Source organism: Ictalurus furcatus, chromosome 16 (genome assembly GCF_023375685.1).
Source record: "Ictalurus furcatus strain D&B chromosome 16, Billie_1.0, whole genome shotgun sequence".
NCBI classification, from domain to species: Eukaryota; Metazoa; Chordata; class Actinopteri; order Siluriformes; family Ictaluridae; genus Ictalurus; species Ictalurus furcatus.
In genome coordinates this window covers 9,924,597-9,949,512 of record NC_071270.1, presented here as the reverse complement: position 1 = coordinate 9,949,512, position 24,916 = coordinate 9,924,597, and the positions used below count along the sequence as shown (strand labels likewise).

The 24,916-nt window shown below is 38.5% G+C and overlaps 1 protein-coding gene across 1 annotated transcript in view; it reads right to left on the bottom strand.

Annotated features, from left to right (window-relative positions):
* dclk1a (doublecortin-like kinase 1a) overlaps positions 1-24,916 on the bottom strand; it is an 81,115-nt gene extending 56,199 nt beyond the window's left edge. Inside the window, exons 1-3 of the mRNA XM_053645335.1 lie at positions 24,637-24,916; positions 23,778-24,157; positions 20,997-21,343 (exon numbers count right to left, since the gene is read on the bottom strand). Of these exons, the coding sequence (XP_053501310.1) occupies positions 20,997-21,343; positions 23,778-24,135 (705 nt within the window). The 5' untranslated portion in view covers positions 24,136-24,157; positions 24,637-24,916. The remainder of the gene's footprint in view (positions 1-20,996; positions 21,344-23,777; positions 24,158-24,636) is intronic.

Genomic DNA, 24,916 nt, shown 5'->3' with positions numbered 1-24,916 from the left:
ATATTAAATTTAGTTTATCAGAAGGTAAATTAATGTGTCATGGCTCACATTATGTTCCTAAATTCTGTCATAATTGACAAGCTCAAGTTTTCTCATGCCTACTTGTGTGTTATATTGTGGCACATTAACACTACCATCTCTAAAAAAAAAAAATTAAAAAAAAAAAAAAACACTACAATTGTGCTCCTAAATTTTTGTAATCTCCTAAAAGAAATTGTTTTGCATCTCTCCTCCTGTAAACACTGTTATTGCCTTTTCTGCATACACCTGAATTGTTTTCATTTAGTTGCATACTGTTATATTTGATGCATATTTTCATTTGGTTGATGGCATTTTTACTTATCCTGTATTTTGGGTACAATTTTAGTTATATTTTGCTTCTACGAGATGATGCACTTTAAGGATCAGTTGATCCAAAGATTTGCACATTTGCAGGAATGTAGCACGACATGGAGGTGAAAGCAGCGGTCTGTTTATTTAAACGTGAAAGTACAATAAATATGTTGTCCCTAAAATCAATGAATAATCGTGATAAATAATCGAGATCTCAATATTGATCAAAATAATCGGGATTATCCTTTTGGCCATATTCGTGTAGCCCTACTGGGTGCCCTAGTACGCAGACTTTGTGCACTGTCAGGAGAACTATTCTGGAAGTGTTATGCGAGCCACTAGTGAGCCCAGTGCACTGCACAGCTCCAAAAATCCTAGCAATTCCTGTCTACAGTAAAAGTGTACGTGGCAGCCATTTCAGCCTATCACGACACAGAGGAGGGACCTCAGGAGCTCATAAGCTCCTAATCAGCTTTTTTTTTTTTTTTTAAAGGAAATAAACGCATCCACCCACCACATTCCCCCAGAAGCATGGCTTGGATGTCCCCCTAATGTTGGAGTCCGTTAAGTCCTCTCTCTACAAGCCCACTCAGGTGGTTGATCTGAAATTGGTAACAGGCAATTAACCATGCAACATTCTACAAAGGACAACATGAAGAACATTCTCTTCTGTGTCCAATATGTAGTTTTACAGTGTTATCTGAACTGCATAAAAGCTATTCACTCATCACACCAGCTATTTATCTGTCATGATATAAGGCACAGAGTGCTCCTTTGTCTAAGCAAAGACTGGCCAATGGATGATGGAAGTCATCACCTTGGCCTACAAACGGGCTGTATATAAGTCCCAACCATGACATGCCATTTGACATGCTAACTGAGATGTGTGCTACTCTAGGCCCTTTCCAAAAGGCCATATGTGAGTTGGTTTCTAATTACCTAGTTACAAACGTAACAATAGTGCTATGAACCCTAGATAACCTCCAGGGTTCCCTGTCATTCAGAACTGTCATCAACCCAATACTGAGTGAATAGAACTGTAGTGATGGTATGTTAAGTATTTATAGTAAGTACTACATCACTGTCATCATATACATTTGTGGTAAAGGTTTCAGCATATGTTCATGTGTATAAAAGAATATCTAGCCGTTCATAGAACCACAGTTACATTCGTAACTGATGTTTTACTTTTCCAGTAGACTATTTGCGATCTAAACTTTTTAAAGTATTGAGAACAAATAGCACATGCAAAAGCCTTATTTGAATAGTTTGAATAGTGCGAATAGTGCAAATAGTGTGTGTGCAAATAGTGTCTTGTGTCTTGCGAATAGAGTCTTGTGGCAGGATGTTTGGGGTATGTCCTTTTTCCCTAACCTTCTGCCTAAGCAAATTTTTATACATAAGTCTAACTGCAGATGTGTCAAGCTTAATCTTGGACAGACATCCTAAAACCTTATCATGTAGTCACATTTTTGTATAATGGATCACATTAATGCAGAAACTAAAGGTGGTTGGATGTAAGCAAAGATAATTATCCATGATTAAGGCTTATCCATTATTGATCTAGAAATCCAGAGTGGTGATGAGATCACTGGCAGACACGTGAAACGGGGCAAATCCAAAATCATGCTTTAAACTGGCATGGTCAAAGCCACACACTAGCTCAAACACAAACTGTAAGTAATGTAATTTGTGACAGTATAATTTCAAATAGTCAAGATCTACTATGTTGTCTTTTTTTCAGTCCATAAAAGCACAAAATCAAAGCAATTTTTATTTAGTGTTTATGTACTGTCATGCAGAGGTGAAGCAGTTGTTAAGCCAGCAGTAATACATTAGATATTTTAAGAGGCTAATTTTCAAAGGCTGTTAATACATTCATTCCAACATTAAATATTTTAAATCCTGTTATGTGACTCATCTTTTTTCTTCTGCCATATGGATCCTCACAGGATTTGCAGTGTGTATATTAGAGATGTAACAGAATACGAATGCATTATTAGGAATGAACAGATAATGTGTTCTAAACAGACACAAATAAGAGGTGCACTATTTGTGGGTTTTTTGTTTGTTTATTTTTAAGAATGTTTGCCATCCAATTAAGTCTAGATGTGTGTATCAGGATTAGGATCCTATGGGATGCAACAAAAAAGTGAGGAGATTTTTACTTTCATGTGAGCATGGTATTATGGTTAATGCTACTGGTTTCAGTTTTAAATCCAAATACAGATAGATATATGAAAGTTTGTGGCATTGAATAAATAAAAATACAGACAGTGGCATTGTGTTACACCCCTAGTATGTATACTTATATGAAGTACATGGTATTTTACTGTAGAGTACTTGTTTTATATACAGTGTCCTCCACTAATATTGGCACCCTTATTAAATATGAGCAAAGAAGGCTGTGAAAATGTGTCTTTATTGTTGAACCTTTTGATCTTTTGTTAAAATAAATTCACAAAAATACTCTGCTCTCACGGATATCAAACAATTTCAAACACAACACAGGTTTATTTACAAAAAATCTTTGTTAAATATAGGTGTGCAACAATTACTGACACCCCTATGAATTCACATGAGAAAAACATATTTGAAGTATATTCCCATTTTACATTTTTTTTAGTACACCTGGGTGACTAGGAACAGGAAATTGTTCAATCATGACTTCCTGTTTCACAGGGGTATGAATATGAGGTAAAACATAGGCCAAATTCCCTTAGTCATTCATTACAATGGGTCAGACCAAGGTATATAGCTGTGATGTACAGAAAAAGGTTATTGAGTTTCACAAAATGGGAAGTGGCTATAAGAAAGTAGTTGCAGCCAACTGGAAATGTTATGAATCATCCTGGAAGGTCCTCATACGTCCTGTGTGTCTATATTGTCTCTATGCACTGTGAAGAGGATGGTTCGAGTGGCCAAAAAATCTCCAAGGATCACAGCTGGAGAATTGCAGAAGTTAGTTGTGTCTTGGGGTCAGAAAGTCTCCAAAACTACAATCTGAAATATACATGGCATCATGGACTCTATCAAATATCAACAGATATTAAATGAAAACCTGACTGCCTCTGCCAAAAAGTTTAAAATGGGCCGAGGTTGGATCTTCTAGCAGGAAAATGATTCAAATCATACATCACAATCAACACAAACATGGTTTACTGACCACAAAATCAAGATCCTGCCATGGTCATCCCAGTCCCCTGACTTGAAACCCATAGAAAACCTGTGGGGTGAACTGAAGAGGAGAGTCCACCAGCGTGGACCAGAAATGTGAAGGATTTAGAGAGATTCTGTATGAAGGAATGGTCTCAGATCCCTTGGCATGTATTCTCCAACCTCATCAGGCATTATAGGAGAAGACTCAGAGCTGTTATCTCGGCAAAGGGAGGTAGCACAAAGTACTGACTAAAAGGGTGCCAATAATTGTTGCACACATATTTAACAAAGATATTTTTTATAAACCTGTGTTGTGTTTGCAATTGTTTAATATCCATGAGAGCAGATCATTCTTTTGAATTTTTTAAACAAAAGATAAAAAAAAGACAAATTTTCACACCCTTTTTTTCTCATATTGACAAAGGGTGCCAATATTAGTGGAGGGCACTGTACACTATGTGGGATCACCATGACATTACTGTGGATGGTTCCACATAGAAACCATAAAGTTGGCTGTGGATGCTCTTCCTTTGAAAGCCTTAGGACTGCAATTGCTTTGAACAGTTTTGTACTTGAGTCTTCATCACTGAACAGTTGATAGCATAACATAATAATAGACTTCAAGGTAAAATTATAATGAATTCATAAGTGACTAGACAAGAGCTGTAGTGAGGTGTGCAGTCAGCATTCCAAGTCATCCTAAAGGTATTCATTGGGGTACAGGTCAAGGCTCAGGCAACTCGAGTTCATCCATATCAACCTTGGCAAACCATGTCTTTATGGACCTCACTTTGTGCACAGGGGCACTGTCATACTGGAACATGTTTGGGCCTCTTAGTTCCAATGAAGGGAAATCATAATGCTACAGCACACAAAGACAATCTAGACAACTGTGTGCTTCCAACTTTGTGTTTGGGGAAGAACCACATAAGGGTATGATGGTAGGGTGTCCACAAACCTTTGGCCATATTGTGTACAGGTATATATTGTTTTTAGGTTTTGGTTTTCTGATATGTAGCTGTCATACATTTATATGTATTTATATTTATATATCTTTTATTGTACATTGTGCTTTTAATGTGGCATTTAATTTGACTTTCTTTTATTTCCCTTTTTTTAACAGAAATATGTTATGAAATGCATTTTATAAATAACTCTACTTATCCATAAATGTACTTGCTTTTAAATATATAACAGGGGTACCTTGTTCTGAAAGATGAATGTTGCTATGATGTATTCTAGCAGATGCTCTTCTAAAAATACCTTTCAGAGGTTGTCTTGTTTTAGCTCACAGCTCTGCTCATTCAGCAAGTAAGAAATCTTGCAATTTATATCAGCTCAAAATAAGTGCTAGTGACTCAGAATGCACTTGCAGCAAAAATGCCTTTAAAAAAGTCCAACTCACGTAGATGTAGGCAGGGAAGAACTGCCTACACGTACAGTGACAAAAGCAAAGACACATGCAAATTTTGCACCTATAGATGGCATGAGGGATGAGAGAAGACCCTGAAGAGCATACTCAGATGTTAACATATTAGCATCTTTAAAACATTGGATGTGAACTGTCAGGGAGCTCAATATGTAATAAAATTCGCTCCAGGCAAATTGGCCTAAATCACATCCACTTGGAAACTTATGGTAGTGATGGAGTGTTGATTGTGTTCTAGCACCCTGTGCTCAGTATCCACTGTGCGAAGCTGGAAGCTCCAGACTGGAGCATGGTGTTGTGTAAACAACAAACTGCAAACTTGACAACAGGATACAATGAGAAAAAACAATACTGATCTTCTTCCCTTCATTGCTTTCTCTTGCCTTCAGTGTCCTAACATACAAGCCTAGCTACAAACACATCTTCTAAGACAAGCAGGTCAGTGAAAGCAGATCAACCTTTTAAACAGATTTGTCCAGGAGTAATTGAACCACTTTTAAATATAATCAATTCTTCCCTTATCACTGGCTATGTACCAAAATCACTTAAATTAGCAGTTATTAAACCCCTGATAAAAAAACCTGACCTTTACCCCTCTCAACTGTCCAGCTATAGACCTATATCAAATCTCCCCTTCATCTATAACATCTTAGAAAAGGTTGTAGCAAAGCAGTTATGCTCGTACTTATATAGGAATAACATTTATGAAATGTATCAGTCAGGATTTAGAATTCATCATAGCACAGAGCCAGCATTAATTTAAGTAGTAAATGACCTACTACTGGCCTCTGATCAGGGTTGTGTCTCGCTGCTTGTGTTACTTGACCTTAGTGCAGCTTTTTATACTATAGATCATACTATTCTCCTTTATAGATTAGAAAATGTTGTTGGCATTAAGGGAACAGTCCTCTCCTGGCTCAGGTCTTATCTGACTGATCGTTATCAGATCATAGATGTAAATGGAGACTTCTCCACGCATACCGAGGTTACCTTTGGAGGTCCACAGGGTTCTGTTTTAGGCCCACTGCTTTTTACTTTATATATGCTACCTCTGGGTCAAATTATTCGTAAACATGGAATTAGCTTCCACTGTTATGCTGATGGTACACAGTTGTATGTTTCAGCGAAGCCAGAGGACAGATAGCAGCTTAGTAAAGTTGAGGATTGTGTAAAGGACATTAGACGTTGGATGTTAACTAACTTCCTTTTACTTAATTCTGATAAAACAGAAATACTTGTATTAGGACCACGTGTAGCTAGAAATAAGCTTTCTGATCACATGGTTACTCTGGATGGACTTTCTGTTTCATCATGTACAGTAGTAAAAGACCTTGGAGTGATTATTGACTCCAGCCTATCATTTCATGCTCATGTAGATAATATTACTAGGATAGCCTTTTTTCATCTCAGAAATATTTCTAAGATAAGAAATATATTGTCACTACATGATGCAGAAATACTAGTTCATGCATTCGTCACCTCTAGATTACATTACTGTAATGCCTTACTGTCTGGATGTTCCAGTAGGAACATAAACAAACTCCAGTTAGTCCAGAATGCAGCTGCTAGAGTCCTAACTAGAACCAGAAGATATGACCATATCACCCCAATCTTATCAACACTGCATTGGCTCCCAGTGAAATCTCGCATTGATTATAAAATACTTTTATTAACTTATAAAGTACTAAACGGTCTCGCACCACGGTATATAAGCTACCTTTTGGTTTTCTATGATCCGCCACGCCTACTTAGATCAAAAGATGGAGGCTATTTGACGGTACCTCGAATAGTGAAGGCTACAGCAGGGGGAAGATCTTTTGCTTATAGAGCCCCACTGTTATGGAACAGTCTTCCAATTAGTGTTCGGGACTCAGACACAGTCTCAGTGTTTAAGTCAAGGCTTAAAACGTATTTGTTTACTCAAGCCTACCCTGACTAGACTTTCTATTATGCTAATTCCCAGTCCTAATAATCTTTTCTCTCCCTCTCTCCTTCTGCCGAGCCACACACGATTTTATGGAGATACTAGAGATCCTGATCCTTTCTGATCTCCGGACCTGCCTGATCCGTTTCGGATGTCCTGCCTCTGGATGGAGCTCTAATCTACTCCAATTCCAGACTGCTGGGACTACGGCTGCTTCTAAGGCCATACAGACTTCATATAAGTCAATAATGAACTTTTTCACAATATCTGTTGTTACCCAGATGAGGATGGGTTCCCTTCTGAGTAGTTTCTCTCGAGGTTTCTTCCTCTTAAAACATCTTAGCCAAATGAATGATGTGTCAGCAGCAGGCACATCATCAGCAAATGGACTGACAGTTCACAAGAACGTAAATATTAAAAAGTACAAATATTATGGATGGTTTATGGAGATACTAGCAGATATACTGTACATTACCTAGAGCTCAACTGGGAAATACTAAAATGACTGAAAAGTAGAGCTGATTATCACTTGTATAACACTCACGCTGAGTCATGCTGACACAATATATGCCATAAACTGGCTAAATTAAATTTTCATCCATATTTAAATACCAGGATGGTCATGGGGTTAGAAACAATAAAAAATACGTTGGACATAAAAGACGTTTTGCAATATTTTGCACAATATACACTTGGTACATTCAGCATCTTGGCTTGAACTCTGTGTTTTTAACTGAGCTCTCCATGGTGCTGAATCTCCAGCACCTAAATGCAAAAGCATCGGCACATTAGAGTGGGGCTCCTCTATTGTAACTGTGAAAAAAGAAATCCTCGGATATTAATCCCAGTCAATACTTTCATTGAGTAAATGGTGCACGGTACCACAAATGAACCTCTTTTAATTTTTGATAATATGATAATTGTTATGAACTACAACTGCTGCAGATTTATGACATACACAGGACTCATTAGGGCAGTGGTGGCTTGGCAGTTAAGGCTCTGGTTTACTGATCAGAAGGTCGGAGGTCAAGCCTCAGCACTGCCAAGCTGCCACTGTTGGGCCTTTGAGCAAGGCCCTTAACCCTCTCTGCTCCAGGGGCACTGTATCATAGCTGACCCTGTGCTCTGACCCCAGTTTACATGCTGTAATGTATATGTGACTAATAAAGGCTCATTATCATTATCATTACTTCCTGTCATCACTGGTACTAATACTAGTAAAGGTAATGTAACAAAGGCCTCATGTAGGGCTCAACAGATTGCTCATTTTCCAAAGTAAATAAAGTCCCAAGAACAAGCAGGAACAGAAGGCAGCTGCATTAATGTGACAAAAGGAAGCAAACCAGTCAATGACCTGAAAGTTACACTGAAGATTGCATTACAATGGAAATAAGACACCTCTGCCTTTTTCATTCTATTTGATGAAATCAAGCTTCATTGCTCATCCTCTCATACAATACTATATTAATAATCACTGGTCCATCTGCAATAAAAATGACTTGATTTTGTGGTAACCCCTAGTCCACAGCTGAGTAGTTTGGTATTTGAGAGCATGATCAATAAGTATTCCCTCTGGCTTATGTTCTACAGCTTGAATAACAAGGCTATCTTATAAACTGGTCAAAGCCCAGGTGAGTCATCTCAGGTTGGCCTTGTTGGGAGGAGTGGGGAAGAAATCGGCAAGATGAAGTGAGGATAGGCAAGCACACACAGCAGACTCATGCCAAGACACACACTCATCCACCAGCCCACGACCATGTGGAGTCCCACTAGCAGCTTCGTATGTATGTAGGCACATGTGTAGGTGTAGGGACTGCATTGACGTCAGCGGGTTATATATTGCACCAAATAAAAATGTGCTTGTGTGTCTGACTATGTGAGAGAGAGAGAGAGAGAGAGAGAGAGAGAGAGTGAATTTGTAGGGTGGATCATAAATCATAAATGTAGGCAGATGCCTCATAAGCAAATGGGAAGAATCAGCCATGAAAACAGTTTGCACTACTGCCCACTTTTAAGTGTTAAACCCATCCACACACACTCAGTGTGATGCTCATCTTAGACATTATCCACAATTCATATACTAAACATCAGGGATGTACTAACTTTTTCTTGTCGTTCGATACTGAGATTACTGAAATAAGATCTCTGCATATTATCTGATACCCCATGCTGATTCTACAGTGGCATCCTCTCAGCAACTGAGAGAACTTTCTGCAAGCGTCTGCTGCTAATTTATTCAAACGTGTGTCTTGTCCGTGTGATGTCCGTCAACACTTAAATCACACACAATTTAAAATGACACACACTATAAAAATCACATAGTATAAAATTTGTCCAATTTATCAGACTATGGGACTAGGGACTAAAACGTGTTAAGGGCAACACATTTTATCAAAGAAACTGGACTCGATTACATGTCCACTAAGAAATGAAATGCAGAGATCCATCATATAACGTCACCACTATCTTTACCCACTAAAGTAGGCCTGGTAAACACCAAACTAGAAGATAAGTTGCGTAAGATCTCAATTACGTAAGACCAGCTTATGTATGCCAGCTTCAGGAGAGGCTTATGTTTCTTTTTCATCATTACAGTGATGCTACTGCAGTGAAGAAGAAGGACTGGCCCATGGAGACAAATAAAAAATAAAAAAAAGCTCATGACACACTTAATTAGACATCATTATGAGAAGAACCATATACTATAAAACATCGAGAGATGACATCAGAATGACCTACAATTATGTAATCAGGTCAGTACAAGACTGAAATGACTGAAAATTGTATTTTAGCAAAGATTGTGACATACAGACATGCATGCTAATCTGCATTTTTTTTCTCAATGTGTCTGTGTGTGTGTGTGTGTGACAGTTCTAACCTCAATCCACCCACTCAGAATCATCTCTATGTATTTATAATCATTATTTTACTTGAATGCCTTGAGAAATATTCCTAGTGTTGCTGAGCTCATAGTTCCCATGTTCTAGTTATCAGTTTGATTAAACTGGTTCAGAAGTTCATCTGATTCAAACTTTGTGTGTTGCCTACACAATTTCAGTGTTATTGGCTTACGAATTCTAGCGCATTTCAAATAACTGAAAATTTTAACCTCATAAAAAAGTCTCAGCTCTGTGTGCTGAACCCTAAACTAGAATTATAAAATGAGCCAAACCGAGCCAATAATGCACACAGGTTGCACCCACATATGACACAATTCCCTTCCCTGCTTTACAAGGAAATGTACATTATTAGTTTTAAATCATCAGTAGTTTTTTTTTCATTCATTCTTCCCTATTCTATCATGTCATCCCTTTTCAAAATTCACAACATACCGAGAAATGGGGCCATTTATTAATGCATCTGGGGTTGCACAACCCCCCCCCCCCCCTAATAAAGGCTTAACCCCTTTCATAAATCTCTAGTGACTCCCTTGCCTATGACTGTGTAAAAATAGACATGTAGTCACATTTCTCAAACTTCTTTTGTCAAGGCCCTTTAATAGTTTATGATAATGGTTATCTCCATATTACCCTCTTAAACTCATTAGATAGGTCAGAAGGCCCAGAAATGTTGAAGATGACATTTTGTTAGGTTACATTTGTTTTGTTAGGTTACAAATGTTTCTACACAATACTGTGCAAAAGTTTTAGGCATCCTATTTTTTTTGTACAAACTTTGTTATAGATTTTTATTTTATGACTTCTACATTATTGAGTCAGTACAAAAACATTTTAGATTTCCAAACATCAGTTTTCCAGCACAAAATATTAAATGTTACAGAAAAATGTTTGTATGTCAGTAAAGAAACAGCATATTATGTAAGAGACCACTTTTCAGACAAAAAATATAATGAAGGCTGCTGGATTTTGCTGCAAAAATAAGAAGAAGTGCGAAAGTCAAAGTCTCCACAAGAACTGTGGCTGGTTCTGCAAGGTTCACTCCTAAACGCACATGCACACACACAAGCGCACACACACATACACACACACACACACACACACATACACACACACACACACACACACTTCTTATACTCTGAATGCAAGCATTAGTTTAAATTCACTGATATGGTGGCAGGCCAAAAAGATTTATTAAAAGCATGAACATTTGAATAATTATTAGTGACATTAGGCTACATTTAGTTGACAGGACACGGGCTGAATGGTGATGCATGATGGCCCATTAGGAGGTAGTTTATAACACTGCAATGCATTAGCGGCATTAACAAATATCTGGCTATCGCAAACATTACATGGAGCATAACGTTAGCTGGTTTCACGGCCACAATGCCAGCTGCCTCAAACAAACATAATATAGGGCCTGTCTTTCAGGTGCTTCGCCAAATTCCAGGTGTTTCCTCGCTTTCTTTGAAATTAACGATAACATCGGTTGCACACCGGCAACAGATGCTACCTTTCCTCTCAACGAGCTCAGGGCGGGGCTAAAATTACCGCCGTCTTCTGTAGTTTTTCCCGTGTGCTTGTAGGCCGTTCTTCTTCTTATTCACCACTTGTGGACCGACTAAAACACTTACATGTATTTGCTGCCCCCTTAAATTCTGGAAGAATTGCAACTCGGTAACTTCATTACCAACGATACCTACGCTACTGCAGAAAAACTAGTACCGCCACATTTTAAGAATGTTGGTACCGACTTGGTACCGAAGTATCGGTTCTTGTGACATCCCTAATACACACACACATACATACATAAATTAGATGGAGATCCTAATTTTTGATTATGTACACTGTTTCTCAGTAACTTGGTTTGCTAGGAGAATAAATCTCAGACAAGAGTACTCACAACCTCAAAACACACTATCTATAGAGAATGTGTGAGAGAAATGCACTCACTAGCAAGCCCCCACCTGGCAGCAATGACTCAGCATAACAGTAGCAGCAGGTTGTTCATGGCCTGCTTAGAATCAGACAGCTGTGTGTAATCAGACAATATTTTCGCTCAGTGCGCTAGACTGCATTTCATAACACTGTACAGACTAACCTAATTCTAATCTTTCAGCTCATGTCAGAATGTTTCACTGTTGCAAAGCCAGCAACTGACTGGTTTGGCATTTGTCATTCTCTGATCATAAGCAATGAACAACCTAAATAACTTTAAATTATCTTAATTTTTTCCCCAATCTAACCAATATAACCCATTTTTAGCAGCTTACCACAGACATGAATTTCAATACATTTTATATATTGTGAAATGAAAAGCCTGATTATAATAGAAATCTAAGGATAACAACACATCCTATTTTGGCACAATGAACATGAATATGTCACAAAAACTGTTATTCTTTTATTTTTACATTTTATAGTAAACTTAATGTGAAAAGTAACTATAAAATTGAGGTCCTGAAATCAAAATGTGGTGTTGTTTTTTTTTTTTGTCATAATTTTGTCATAATTTACATTTTCATGGATTCATCATGTTATTTTTTCTTGTAGAATTACTTATTTGTGTTAAAGTTTGGGTTAATTTGCACTCTTCTCCAAAGAAAGCATGGCCACCATGTAATAGACAAGCTGTCCAATCAGTCACGTGCCTTGGTTACATAGGCCTAGGTTCAGACTTTGAGATAAGTACTGACTCAGATTAAGATACCGTTTAATCCAATCTCCTTTGTAGGCACAAAAAAAACGTAGTCTGTTCAGGGATGATCCATAGGATGAATTCATTTAATAATTTCATATGTATATGTTTAATATTGCCCTCAAATACCTTTTGTGAATAAAACATTGTCTAAAATGCATTGATATAGTTTGGTCCAGTTGTGCTGAACTTGAGCTTGAGCTTCAGCTTGAGCTGATACTGTGTCTGAATATAGATGTACACAATTTCAGTATTACCTCTTCACTACTCTGAATACAGCCTTAAATGTGTACAATTTACTAATTAAGAGAGGGAATTACGTTTTCAGAAGGAAGAATTTGTGCTCATGTCTTACAACGTAGACACAGTTTATAAGTGTAGTTTTGAATTTGTGTTGCAGAGTGTTGAAACTGTTTTCAACGCAAGTTTTCCATTCTTTTCTTGGTAAAGAAAAAATTGTAGAAATTTGTTCTGTGGTAATTGTACATTTGTTCAATATGAATCAGAAAGAGATTAGTTTGACACTGAGGTATTCCCTTAACCTGTGCTTAAAAGTTTTTTTATAATCCTAATCTCAGGAATTTAAACCCCAGGATATAACTGGAAGGATATCTGCTTACCAAAAAGACCTAAGAAGAATGAGCTGTCATGTTTGAATCTCTCACACGGAGAAGGGGTTAGTGAGAGCTTCTCCAGAGCTCTGATTAAACGAGGGATAATGTTAATCTAAGGCTGATGGAGGGGTGATGGACACAGCAGGCCACAGTGTGCTTAATTGAGGGGAAGATATGTTCTATGTAAGCAACAGGGCAGCAAATTAGTTTGTGTCCTGATGAACACATGACTGATTACAAGACAGTGGAGACCATCAATCAGCATTTGCTGTGAAGGTTTCTAAGTGGGTCTATGTGTGTGTGTGTGTGTGTGTGTGTGTGTGTGTGTGTGTGTGTGTGTGTGTGTCTAAATCCATTTTCCTGTACGTAAACAGAGGCTTAAGGGATAAAAATAGACAAGCCATAGCTGTGGTGTAAGCCACTTGCCCCATTTCAATCTCACCCCAGTTTGACACAGCTCTCTACAGCCACACACATACCACTGCCCCTAGTGAAGTCATCAAGACTCAGCCCTGTTCCTAAGCAACTGGATCACACTGTAACAGACACAGTAGGAGGTGTAGTATCAATTTCAGAGATCATAAGGGAACAGTATAGAGTGCTAAAATTAGCTTCTAAAAAAACTTATGTTAGAGAAGTCTGAGAAGCCTGTGAGCAGACTGATTGTGCCTGATCTCAGTCTGTCACTTAGATGTGCCTCATACAGAATTTTTTAAATAAAAATATCTGTCCACTAGGTCAAGTCCTTGATATGTGTCAGTAGCATTATTGTGTGTGTGTGTGTGTGTGTGTGTGTGTGTGTGTGTGAGAGAGAGAGAGTGTTTCAACACTTGTGGTACAGCTGTTCCAGTAGAATGCTTTATTGGATTTTAATGTGGCTTAAACCAACCTGACACATTTTCATTATTCATTTGAGCGCTGTGCTCTTTCTGTCCCTGTCTGGAACAGGAGAGGGGTCAATGAATCCATCTGCTCAGTCTGCTCTGACACCACTGTGCTACTCAACAAGCTGAACAATGTCACAAACAATCTGAGTACAGCCCACTCCAGACTTAGTCTTAAACTACAAACAGTTCTGAAAATAATGTGAGGTAAACACCAATATGAGCACAAAAAATCTTAGAGAAATGAGAACAAAACTATAAAAGAAAATCCAGAATTTCTGGATTCGGTTAGTGATAATCAAACAAATTTTGGTACCATAAAAGTTTAATTCACCTTAAACGTTAAAGGCAGGAAAGTATGCTGACTGCCTACATTATTCAGCTGCTTAACAGTGTTGTTTTATAGCTAGAAATCAACACCACAATAAGTTAAATCTTTTTGCGCACAATTGTTTAAATTATTTTTGCTCTCAAAAAATACATAGCTCGACCAATGAAACTCCAGCATGTTGACAAATAACCAATTTTGGAATGTTCGGCATCTCTGACATAAAATAATTCAAACAAACTATTGTGATAACACAATGTTATTCAATTATCATTTTGGATCTGATCTTGAACCACTGAACACACTTCACTGTTTGACATGAGTTGTGTAATGTATAGTCACTTGTTGTACCAGAGCTAACACACTGGGTGAATACCATGACTGTAACTTCACCACTATGAAAGACATTTAATATAATGCACTGAAAAACAACATTATTATGGTGAAAATTCGTCATTCTGGGGTTTTTTTTCTTCTTTTATCTGCATATTAGTCGATTTCATACCAGGCCACAGTTACTTGCTACTTACATAAGGACTAACGGGCAAGTACGTGTAATCAGACAGATTCTAAACAGATTCTGCTAACCCAATATTTGCTAGTTACTGCAGCAGATTTTTAACTTTAAATGTGAGCATGTGAGCCTGACCTCACTAATTCTTGAATTTCCCCTACAGGGGAGCAATAAAAGGTACATCTTACCTGCAAAAGAAATCCCAGTTACAGATGAACTATTCTGATTTTGACTTTTGGCAATAATATAAACTGTTAAAGAATAAATGTACTAGGCAAAAACAGGGTAAATTTTATGCACTGATAAATTACTAACTACTGATGAGCAGTCTCCCTTATACTTGCACTCTTTCTGTGGTGTATTGTCATTTAATGCCATCCCCTTTCGAAATATGTAACTATACGCTGATACATATACAGAAATACTAAAATTCCTAATTATTTGGTTGCACATCAAATAACAACATTGACTCCACCACAAATACATGATAACAGATTTTACACAAATGGATTCTAGTGCAGAAACATCTTCTCTTTTTTTTTTTACTGAGATTACTGTGTGTTACTGAACAACTTGAAAAAATCTTGGTTTGGTGGTTAAATATTGGTTATTGGTGTAAGTCTCCCCTGAATTGGTTCACAGTGTGAGAGGAATCATCATAAAGCCTTGATCTACCTTATTATGCAGGTTAACAACATGGCACCTCAAGAGACTGAGATCTACTGCAAGACCCAGAAACCCAGTTCTGCCTCTGATTGACAAGATCTGTGGCTGGGACATGCTGTCACCCCACACAATGTCAGACATGTCATGCATACAGAAATTAAAACTCAAATATGGTAAAAATATTTTGCAGACAAAAGCATGTAATGTGTTCCTGGTTATAGCAAATATCAACATAAACATGTTTCTAATTCTGTTCATTTGCATAACCTCTCAAACACAAAACAGACATTTATTTAAAAAAAATATGAATCAATTGAGTCAGAAACACAGGTGAATTGGCCAACCTCATATGCCTGTGGTGGTCAGGTGTCCACAAAACTTTGGCCATATAGTGTAGGTGCTTTGATTTGTTTAGTTGTATGACAGTCACATTTGGCTTGTGTTTATTGCTTCATGTTTTGACAGTGAGAGGCAACATAGGTTCAGTCATGTCGTATTTTGATATAAGCTAGCTAACTGCCATTTTTTTTAAAAATGGAGGGTGGATTTTATTGAGGTAGATATTTCAAGGACTTTGCTACAAATAGATGCTACAAATGTGTCCTGACATATCATTTGTATTGGTTTTTTTAGGGATTTCATTTTGACTAGCTTTATTATGCACAGCAAAATCACCAATGTTGAATTTACACCCTACAGTGTTTACATAAGTTCAGTGGACTCAGATGAACACTCTGGTTGTTAATTCAACACTAGAGATTTTACTTTTGTTCAATGGGTCATGTTGCTGGCTGTTAACAATCCATATTAGAGGGCATGAACAGTGAACAGCAAGAAAATAATAGTGCATATAATCCTTTTACAAATCTCTTGTCCAATCCAGCCCCAATCCCTACTGAAACCAAGAATGGTTTTGGACTGTCACAGGAGAGAAAACCAAACAAACAGCATTTTAAATCAATGTTGAATTATAATTACCATCAACAAACGTTTGTAAAGTGTTAGATTTGACACTTCATTGTGCGTGTGCGAAATTGTTTTTTCTAATCAAAATTTTTAGCCTTTTTTTTTTTTTACTACTTTAGCTGAAATATTTAATAATGAGCTTAGTAACAGCTAATAACTTGTTATGTTTATTTCAGTTTTGCAAGCATGACCTTGTTAACAGCTGATTATTATTTTTTAAACAGAAATGTTAATGCTAGCAACTACAGAAGCTACAGCTGATTCATAACCACCTTCAGGTACTGTCTTCATGGGTTACGTACACTCACCGAACACTTTATTAGGAACACTATAATATTACTGGGTTGGACCTCACTTTGTGCTGAGAGATGTTGGAAACTTTCCTTTGAGATTCATCATGCAATTCATGCAGATTTTTCAGGTGCGTTTTCATGCTGCAAATCTCCCGCCACATCCCAAAGTGTTTTATTGGATTCAGATCCAGTGACTGGGAAGGTCACTGAAGAACACTGAACTCATTGTCATGTTCATGACCAGTTTGAGATGACTTTTGCTTTGTGACATGGTGCATTATCATGCTGAAAGTAGCCATTAGAAGATGGGTAAATTGTGGTTATGAAGGGATGAACATGGCCAGCAACAATACTCAAATGGGCTGTGTCATTTAAGTGATGATTGATTACTATCAACAGGCCACACCATTACACCACCTCTACCAGCTTGGACTGTTGACAAAAAGCAAGTTGGGTCCATGCATTCATGCTATGGGCACCAAACTCTGACCCACCATTTGTGTACCTCAGGGGAAATCGAGATTTCTATGTTTTTCCAATCTTCAATTCTTCAGTTTTGGTGAGCCTTTGCCCACTGCAGCCTCAACTTTCTGTTCTTGGCTGACAGAAGTGTAACCTGGCATGATCTTCTGCTGTTGTAGCTCATCATGCTTTTCTGCTCACCACAATTGTACAGAGTAATTATCTGAGTTACTGTAGCCTTTCTGTCAGCTCAAACCAGTCTGCCCATTCTGCATTGACCTCTCTCATCAACAAGTCATTTTGTCCACAGAACTGGCACTCATTGAATGTTTTTACCTCATTGCACCATTCTGAGTAAACTCTAGAGACTGTTGTGTGTGAAAATTCCAGGAGATCAGCAGTTACAGAAATACTCAAACCAGCTCGTCTGGCACCAACAATCAAGCCGTGGTCAAAATCACTGAGATCACATTTTTCCCCATTCTGAAGGTTGATGTGAACACTACCCAAAGCTGCTGGCCCACATCTGCATGATTTTATACCTTGCACTGCTGCCACATGATTGTCTGATTAGATAATTGCACGAATGAGTATCTGTACAGGTGTTCCTAATAAAGTGCTCAGTGTATGTCTGCTCATGCCCTCTTCTTTTTTCAGTGATAGTTAGGTCTCACCACAGGACAATGGCATATTACACACAATCTCACAAGCCTAAACCACACTTTACAATGTGGTGAACAGAAAAGTATTTCAGAATGCACAACATGTCTAACCTCGAGGCAGATGAGTTACAACAACAGAAGACCACCCATGGGGTTCCACTCCTGTCAGCCTTAAGTAGGCACAGTTTCACCAGAAATATACAGTTGAATGTTTGTTTTTTTTAAAACATTGCCTGATCTTTTTCCAGTCTTCAACTGCCAGTTTCAGTGTGTCTCAAGGTTTGACGGGTTGTGTATTCTGATATGCTTTTCTGCTCACCACAGTTGTGAAGAGTAGTTATTTGAGTCACCATAGCCTTTGCAAAATGCTGTGTTAATGACAGAGGTCAGAGGAGAATGGCCATTCTGGTTTCACCTGATAGGAATATCAGCTGAAACCAGTATGGCCATTCTCCTCTGACTTCTTTCATTAACACAGGATTTTTGTGTACAGAAGTACGACTTACTAGATGTTTTTTTGTTTTTGTGCACCATTCTGTGTAAAATGCAGACTGTGTGTGAATGTGTTATATATTTTACTCTACACTTATATTCTAGCTTACTTTTTCACACTTTCACTCATTCATCTTTGTTCATAATTGTATAATCAGAGGGAAATTTAAGCAGAGCCGATATTTCAATACAGTGCCTTCAATAGATACCTGTGACAATAATAGTGCTAGCCAACATTCAAAAGTTGAACAGGGTCTTGGTGCATTATTATCTCTGGTTTCAGATTCACATTAGGTTACTTCTTTGTAGGAGAACATAATTCCAGCACTCATCTCCTTCAAGTTTAAAGCATTAAGTGTGGAGTTAAGGGTTAAAGAAATTGTCTAAGAAAAAATTTTTCATTTACCTCAAATGCAGCTGATCACAGACATCCCAACCTGCAAAAACTCATTTCAGGGAGGTGGCTTCACCAGCACCCCCTCCAAATTTGCAATGTATAAGGTGTATCCTTATTTCATTGTCTTATGTAATAGATTACATACATACTTTGTTTTTGTGATTTCACCTAATCTAAGTCTGGTATAAAATGTGACATTAAAATATGTACTTATATTATGCTATATATATATATATATATATATATATATATATATATATATATATATATATATATATATATATATATATATATATATATAGTATTATTATAGTGTTATTCAACTCATGGAGTTATTGAATTTTTTTATTCAATAACTACTTTACACATGTCTACAGGGAGTTTGGCCTCATCACCTAGACATCAATACAGTAGCTCCTTATAGCAGCTAGTTAAAATAACGTTAGCTATGCTAATGGATGAATGACACCTATTAAACTCACCTCAACATGTCTTTTACCCACCATGGGCAATTGAGAAATCAATGCTGCAAACAGTACAGTGAGCTACACTGTCGTTGGTTTTTACCCCTACTCTCTCTCGGTCGCGCTAAAACAAATAGATATCCAGGATATTGTATATCATTTCCGGGCATCAGGGAGCCTCTATTAAAATGCGGGAGACTCCCGGAACTTCCAGGAGAGTTGAGATGTCTGTGATCAGTTAAGCCATGTTTTATGTCTTATATGCTAATATGGCTAACAAATAATGGAAGCTTGAATCCAATTAGCATCATGCAAACTTCATTCTGAAATCACCATTCATAGCACCGTAGCTATATTACAAAGCTATATCTGCATATCAGCATATCTGTAAATACATCTGAAATAAATTTGCAAAAATAAAAAATAAAAATCATATTTGCCCAGTCCTAACATCTGCTTTAAATGTGAGATAATAGTCACAGTTGTGCTACACAAAATGGATGAATTTTACAAACTGTATATGTCCAAGATCGTCTATATCCTGCAAGTCACATCTGTGCACAAACTAATTGGTGTTTGATGAAATTCAGCCAGATGGTATGAGCTCCCTTCCATATTTACCTGTCTGAACAGATATGCATGCTGAGAGTGAGGGAGAGGAAACAGACAGTGACAGACAGTCAGAAAAAGACAGAAACTATGCGAGTGTGAAAATGAGTCAGTGTGTGTGTGTGTGTGTGTGTGTGTGTGTGTGTGTGTGTGTGTGTGTGTGTACACAGATATGTGAAGGTAGAGATGGGTGGGTGGAATTTAAAGGAGCACAAATTTGGAGCTATTTCTGTCTGTTTGGAGCGAGCGGATGGTGGATTAGGAGGATGTGTGGGCACAAGCTTCCACACTTTCCATTCATATCTCCTACTAGAGAGGCCTGGAGGTTAATGGTAGGCTTTTCCAGCATTGTTTCACCCACTTGGCTGGGCTTTTCATATATTTTCATTCATCTTCAGTAACCACTTTATCCTTGTCAAGGCTGCAGTGGATCCAGAATCGAGAACACTGGACGTGAACATATGCTGGATGGGATGCCAGTCTATTGCAGGGCACCATCCACACAGTCATTCACACCTAGGGGTAATTTAGAGTAGCAAATCCACCTAACAGCATGTCTTTCGGAGGTGGGAGGAAAGTAGAGAAAGGATCAAAACAGGGACACTGGGGCTGTGTGGCAGCAACTCTACCCACTGTGTCACCATGTTTCCTACTTTTAATACTATTAAGTTGTATGAGGTGAGTTAAATGAATGCTAAACTTTGCAAAGCTGCAGCCCTCTAGGTCAGTAGAAATCAGACATCCTAGATATGTTCTAGATACATACAGTATTTTGATACATATTGTGGACATTACCCATGTCCTGGATTAAATTATATAACAATTTACATACTTTTGGTCTAGGATTATTTGTAATCTGCATTTACATAGAAGAGAAAGTAACCATATTTTGAAGGATATGAAAAGGTAGACAGCTGAAGACTTGCCTGCTTAATACTGGTTAGTGCTTGAATTGTTTGTTTGACATACATAGCCAGGCACAATGAATCATTGATTAAATGTGTAAATATCCACTGATGTAATTATGTAGAACACTGATCTGGTCTTAACTCTGATTAAGTAATTTCATATAAGCATTGCCTTGCCACTTTCAATAACAATACTTGCACATTGCCGTAAATAATATCCATGATATCAGCTACCAGAGAGAGGTATGTTTTGTCAAAAGCAAGGCAATTACAGAATGAAGGAGCTTGTCATACCTGCTTTCCTTCAACAGTGTAAATCCTCTTGACAGCACCAGAGTCAAGCTTGATGGCATCTGTGATATCAGTGAGGACATGCTCAAACGAATGGGCTGTCTTCTTGTTAAGCAGAATCCGAACAGCTTTGCGTGGCTTCACACCGCTGCGTATGATAGTGACCAGCTTTGGCCTGATGAAGTCCTTGGTCTCTTTGGATTCGTGGGACCCTGGTTTAGAGCTGGACAGGGAGGGGATGCATCTAGTGGATGCAGTGGCCTTCACATTCACAGACCAGTTGGGGTTGATGTTCTTCATGTAATCAAGCTTCTTGAATGCCTCAATGGAGCCACATACATAGCTCTCTCCTGGAAACATAAATCATGGCAAAATACCAGTCTGTAATTCAGTGTAACAGTGAAGGTGGCAGGGAATTTCAATTATATGCTTCAAATAAGGCTTCTAAGGAAAAGGAGCTGAGATAATAAGCAGTATGTCAAAAGTAACTGATGTGATATCAGATAAAATATATTGATTTGTTGCAGGTATTTCACCACTGTCAGAATTAGGTGGAACTGTTAATCAGATATATCACTAGTGCAGCCAATCAGAATGTATTGGTGTGTGTGCCTGTGTTGCAAGGGCCAAAACTGAGCTTCAGTGATCTAATTCTAGCAGTTTATGTACAACCTTCAGATGTATGACAAATTAAAGGAAAAACCAACATGATCTTAGTAAAGTGAATGAATGGAATGAGGACTTTATGATATATATATACCAAATTTAACACACCTGCTCCCCATTCACACCTGAGACCTTGTAACACTAAGTCACATGACAACAGGGAGGGAAAATGGCTAATTGGGCCCAATATGGACATTTTCATTTAGGGGTGTATTCACTTTTGTTGCCAGCGGTTTAGACAATAATGGCTGTGTGTTGAGTTATTTTGAGGGGACAGCAAATTTACACTGTTAGACAAGCTGTACACTCACTACATTACATTGTAGCAAAGTGTCATTTCTTCACTACTGTCACATGAAAAGATATAATCAAATATTTACAAAAATGTGAGGGGTGTACTCACTTTTGTGAGATACTGTATGTATGTATTTCCAAAAGAAATGTTGAGGAAGGACCTGAAGCAAGCAATTCAAGTGAGGAAACCCTCCAACGTCCCAGAGTTGAAGTTGTTCTGTACTGAGGAATGGGCTAAAATTCCTCCAAGCTGATGTGCAGTACTGATGAACAGTTACCGGAAACATTTAGTTGCAGTTATTGCTGCACATGGGGCTCACACCAGATACTGAAAGCAAAGGCTGTACTTTACTGTACTTTTGCCACTCACAGATATGTAATATTGTATCATTTTCCTCAATAAATTTGACCAAGTAAAATATTTTGTCTCATTTGTTTAATTGGGTTCCCTTTATCTATCTTTGAAGACTTTTATAAAAATCTGATAATGTTTTAGGTTTTATTTATGCAGAAATACACAAAATTCTAAAGGTTTCACAAACTTTCAAGCACCACTGTATGTATATTGTGTGGCTTCGGCCCACGTGCCTGTAAGGACAAGTCACCACTGCTCTGTAGGACGATGGATCTATAGGACTCCTAGTTCTATGGAATTCCCTTTCCGTTGAAGGATGGGGTAGAAGAGGGCTAAAATTTTTATGTACAGCAAGATATAAAAATCTATCGTTTACCTGTTCATATAAAGTTGGCGTACCCAGTTACCTGGCAACGTAATAAATTTCAAAAGCTGATCTCAAAGTGCACCTATTTTGCTTTTTCAGATATTACCTTTTATATAGCTGTTAGTGAATGTAAAAAGAACTGATTTTGAACAGCTGAAACGAGTCGTTAGTAATTCCAGACTTCCTGTACTAACCTACATAATTTGGTAACAAAAAATCCACCTCTGGCCTTCATTGGCTGCTCATGAACAACGTGTACTTTGGCCCGGCCTCAAACACTACAGTTGAGGTTGTGTCCTGAAAGAGTTAGGTTCATGTCTAGAAGACGTTGTTTTCTGTGCTGCAAACGCAAAAACTTTTCATGGACTCAAAAAGGATGTAAAGCTCCAGTGGTTAGAATTCATTTTAAAACAATACCACAGCAGTTCAACTCCGACTTTCGTTTGTGTTCAAGTCATTTCACTGACGAATGCTTCTCAAATCTAACTGAAGTCAAACGCAGGAGTGTTCCAAATGTGAAGTTTTGTGTTGTATATACGTATACAGCCAGTGCTTAGCTGTTAGCCTATGCTAACTCACGTTTTTTATTGCCAAACTACATATAAACTTACCACTGAGAAACATTCTGTTCTCATCATGCTTGCGATGGTGGTTCGGGTTGATCTTCCGATGCATCATTATCAGATTCGGGCTCAAATTGGTAAAGTAAAATCAACAATATTACGGATATGGGAAACTCGGATATGGTAGTGGGTGTTTCTTTTCCCCAACATGCTGTAAGGTAGACCAATCACAACAGACTGGGACATCTGACCAATCAGAGCAGAGTAGACCCTCTGAAAGGAGGATTTTAGAATGAAAGCATCCTTGAAGGAGTCCTGTCTGACAGTGGGGAAAAAAAGTAATGCTGCAATGTAAATTATGAGAAAATTAAAGTGTGTTTTGACCTTGGATGCATGTAAACCTATTGTATGAGATCTTCAAAACAAGATTAGGCACATTTCAAAACCATAATAGGTGCTCTTTAATGACTGTATTCGTCAAATATTCTGAGCAGAAGTCAGTGTTTTTTGAGAAAAGTCCGCTCTGTCCCTCCCCTCACCTTCCAGCAGCTGATTGATGCTGGTGATCTTCCTCGAGCCGTCGATGACGTAGATAACGCGCACGCCCTGGGGCAGGTGCACGTTGTCACTGAGCGCGCGCGTCAGCTCGGCCAGCAGTGCGTCCAGCGTGCGGAAGCGCTCGGAGGAAACGGCGCACACCAGGCCAGGGAAGTAGCGGTCTCCGTTACGGTAGAAGCGCACCTTTTTGGCTCGCTTCTCCGAGCTGAGCGCCTTGAGAGTGCGCGTGCGGTACAGGCTGCAGTGCGCGCTGTGGGCGGGGCTCGGGACGCCGTTGGCTCGTGAGACTCCCCGGTCCTTCCTCTCCACTTTATCTCGTGCGTCGAAATGCTCGTCCATTTCCGCCGGCGAGAGCTGACACCTATAGAGGAGATACGAGGAGACGAGAATGACCGGACGTCAACGAGACAGCGTCGCTACTGGAGCGGAAAATAACTTTTTAACAACTGCTTTAGAGGCTACAGTCGTGTCGGCTTCAGGCTTTAAACCTCATTAAACCCCATTCTGTAATTGACATCATTGATATAACGTTGAATTAAGATAAAACATTTCACTCCTTTCGACAAAAAGTACGTAGGCTGATGTTATTGTAGCGAATCCTACAGTGGCAGCATATTGCGATGGGTTCTTGCCTCGGTTTTGGTCAAACGCTGAATATAACACTTTGTCTATGAATGTTCAGAGTTTGGAAAGCAGACTAGCTGTAGCCTACATGCTATCACACAGTGTAACACTATCCAGGTGAAGCTGTCAGGGCTTCAACTCATAAGTGACTGACGGACACACAGCAGTTTCATTTCAAAGTGCTTTTATTCTAAATGACAAAGCATGTTTACTTACTGAAATACACGGTGCAGTAAATACGCAAATTTCTTCTGAACAGCCGAAATTCAGGTCGCAGATATGAGTCGTGTGTAGTCGGTACCGATGTTCAGCTCGTCTTTTGTCCTGAGAGTGTGTTGTCCTGTGTGCGAGGAGGAGGCTCGGCTCGCTCACCAGCTGGCGCTCTCTCTCTCTCTCCCTCTCTCTCTCTCTCTCCCCTCCGTGACGTGGGATCGGTCTCTCTCATTCAGTTGCAGTACCTCACCGCAGAGCGCCACCTCTCATCCTCTCCCACTCC